The sequence below is a fragment of the Camellia sinensis genome, chromosome 1 (genome assembly GCF_055761805.1).
Source record: "Camellia sinensis isolate YWXY chromosome 1, ASM5576180v1, whole genome shotgun sequence".
In the NCBI taxonomy this organism is placed as follows: Eukaryota; Viridiplantae; Streptophyta; class Magnoliopsida; order Ericales; family Theaceae; genus Camellia; species Camellia sinensis.
Genome location: NC_138961.1, coordinates 98,651,484 through 98,654,236, shown reverse-complemented (window position 1 = coordinate 98,654,236; position 2,753 = coordinate 98,651,484). Strand labels below are relative to the sequence as shown.

Genomic DNA, 2,753 nt, shown 5'->3' with positions numbered 1-2,753 from the left:
TCTATCTTATTTGACTCTGGCTCTACTCATTCCTTTGTGTCAAAATTATTTGCACAAAACTTAGATAAAACCGAAGAAACACTGTCTTATATGTTATGTGTATCTTCACCTATGTGAGATTCTGTACTTTGTGCTTCTGTCTATTATGGTTGCGAACTCGAGCTTGGGGATGTCCGGGTGTATGCCAATCTATTACCTCTCGACATGACTTATTTTGATATTATTCTGGGAATGGATTGGTTGGGTGAATACGGTGCAACTATAGATTGTCTAACTAAACGAGTCAGTTTCCACCCTCTGGGACAATTAGAGTCTACCTTACAGGGGCATGGTGTAATTTCTCCACCTTATTTGATCTCGGCAGCAAAGGCATGTAAATTAATTCAAAAGGGGTGTCAGGGGTATTTATGCAGTGTTTTGGAGGGACAAATAGTGAATGGAACTGTTGACATGATCCCAATTGTGTGTGAATTTCCGAACGTCTTTCCTGAAGAATTACCAGGGCAGTTGATAGACCGTGAAATTGAGTTTACCATTGAAGTAGCACCGGGAACTCAACCCATATCAAAGGCTTCGTTTAGAATGTTGCCAGTTGAGATGAAGGAATTGAAAGTGCAGTTGCAAGATTTATTGGACAAGGGGTTCGTTCGTCCGAGTGTGTCTCCGTGGGGTGCACCGGTTCTGTTTGTAAATAAGAAGGATGGAACACTCCGGCTTTGTATTGACTATAGGGAACTTAATAAAGTCACAATCAAGAATAAGTATCCATTACCAAGGATTGATGACCTATTTGACCAGCTGCAGGGGGCACAAGTCTTTTCCAAGATTGATCTACGGTCTGGGTACCATCAATTAAAGGTCAAGGCTGATGATATTGAGAAGACAGCTTTTCGAACCCGGTACGGTCATTATGAATTTTTGGTTATGCCATTCGGAGTTACTAACGCGCCAGCAGCTTTCATGGATTTGATGAACCGCGTTTTCAAGCCCTATTTGGATGACTTTGTAGTGGTCTTTATTGATGATATTCTCATCTATTCGAAGAATGCAGATGCTCATGAGAATCATCTTCGGGTGATCCTTCAAACCCTCCGGGAAAAGAAATTGTATGCAAAGCTGAAGAAATGTGAATTCTGGCTACTAGAAGTGGCATTTCTGGGGCATATCATTACGAAGGAAGGAGTTTCTGTGGATCCACACAAGATTGAGGCAATCGTAAATTGGCCAACTCCCACTGATGTGACTGAGGTGCGTAGTTTTATGGGGTTAGCTGGTTATTACAGGAGATTTGTTCAAGATTTTTCTAAAATTGCTGTGCCACTTACACAACTAATACGAAAGGGAGTTGCATTCGAATGGTCAGAGGAACGAGAATCTGCTTTCCAGGAATTGAAGACAAGGTTGACAACAACACCAGTTTTGGCCTTACCATCCGGTACAGAAGGATTTGTAATCTACAGTGACGCTTCGCACAAAGGGCTTGGTTGCGTACTTATGCAAAACGGAAGAGTCATCGCCTATGCATCTAGACAGCTGAAACTCCATGAGAAGAATTATCCCACGCATGATCTGGAGTTAGCAGCAGTAGTCTTTGCTTTAAAGATATGGAGACATTATTTGTATGGTAGCACCTGTGAGGTATACACTGATCATAAAAGTCTCCAGTATCTTTTTACTCAGAAAGAATTAAATATGCTGCAACGACGGTGGTTGGAACTTTTGAAAGATTATGACCTGAAGATTCATTATCATCCTAGTAAAGCCAACACAGTTGCAGATGCGCTCAGTCGGAAAAATATGGGGATTTTGGCAGATATGGCAAGTATGGTTACAAGACAAAAGGACTTGGCAATTGAATTGGATAAGGTGGAATTGAACCTTGTGTTACATGGTCAAAAAGCCCTAATAGCAACGATAGTAGCACAACCAACCTTACTTGAAGAGATTAAAGTGCACCAAATGGAAGATGAAACTTTGAGGAAGATACATGATGAGTTCGAAACAAAACCAAAACCGGGATTCGGTGTGGTAGATTCAGTGCTCAAATTTCAAAACCGACTATGTGTTCCCAATGTGATGAGTCTTAAACAAAAATTGATGGAAGACGCACATACCTCAAGATTCTCAATGCATCCAGGGAGTACTAAAATGTACCGAGATTTAAAGCAGAATTTTTGGTGGCCAAGTATGAAGAAGGAGATTGCGGAGTTTGTTTCTAAGTGTTTGCAATTCCAACAAGTAAAAGCGGAGCATTAAAGACCTGCCGGATTATTGCAACCTCTTCCCATCCCAGAATGGAAATGGGAACATTTGACTATGGATTTTGTTATGGGGTTGCCACGGACTCCTCGAGGTATGAATTCAATTTGGGTCATTGTGGACCGATTAACTAAGTCCGCCCACTTTCTGCCAGTAAAAACTCAGTATAATGCAGATAAATTAGCAGAGATTTATGTAAATGAAATTGTGAGGCTTCATGGTGTTCCGGTCTCAATTGTGTCAGACAGAGATCCTAAGTTTGTTTCTAGATTCTGGCAAAGCTTGCAGGAAGCAATGGGTACAGAATTAAAGTTCAGCACGGCTTTCCACCCTCAGACCGACAGTCAATCCTAGAGGACGATACAGACCCTTAAGGATATGCTCCGAATGTGTGTACTAGATTTTCGAGACAGTTGGGAAACCCATCTCCCGTTGATAGAATTTGCGTATAATAATAGTTACCATTCGAGCATAGACATGGCACCTTATGAAGC

The 2,753-nt window shown here is 41.4% G+C and overlaps 1 protein-coding gene across 1 annotated transcript; it reads left to right on the top strand.

Annotated features, from left to right (window-relative positions):
* Positions 1 to 204: 204 nt before the first annotated feature.
* Positions 205 to 2,256, top strand: LOC145807804 (uncharacterized). Its single transcript, XM_082906749.1, has 3 exons — positions 205 to 687; positions 859 to 1,106; positions 1,629 to 2,256. Exons 1-3 carry the CDS (start codon positions 205 to 207, stop codon positions 2,254 to 2,256), a joined length of 1,359 nt encoding a protein of 452 aa, XP_082762875.1.
* Positions 2,257 to 2,753: the final 497 nt, after the last annotated feature.

Excerpts from the sequence above, each read along its gene's own strand:
- LOC145807804 (XM_082906749.1), top strand. The coding sequence starts at position 205 with ATGACTTATTTTGATATTATTCTGGGAATGGATTGGTTGGGTGAATAC. Across the intron at positions 688-858 it reads GGGGTGCACCGGTTCTGTTT|GTCAAGGCTGATGATATTGA; the intron begins GTAAATAAGAAG and ends CATCAATTAAAG. Across the intron at positions 1,107-1,628 it reads ACCCTCCGGGAAAAGAAATT|CACCTGTGAGGTATACACTG; the intron begins GTATGCAAAGCT and ends TTTGTATGGTAG.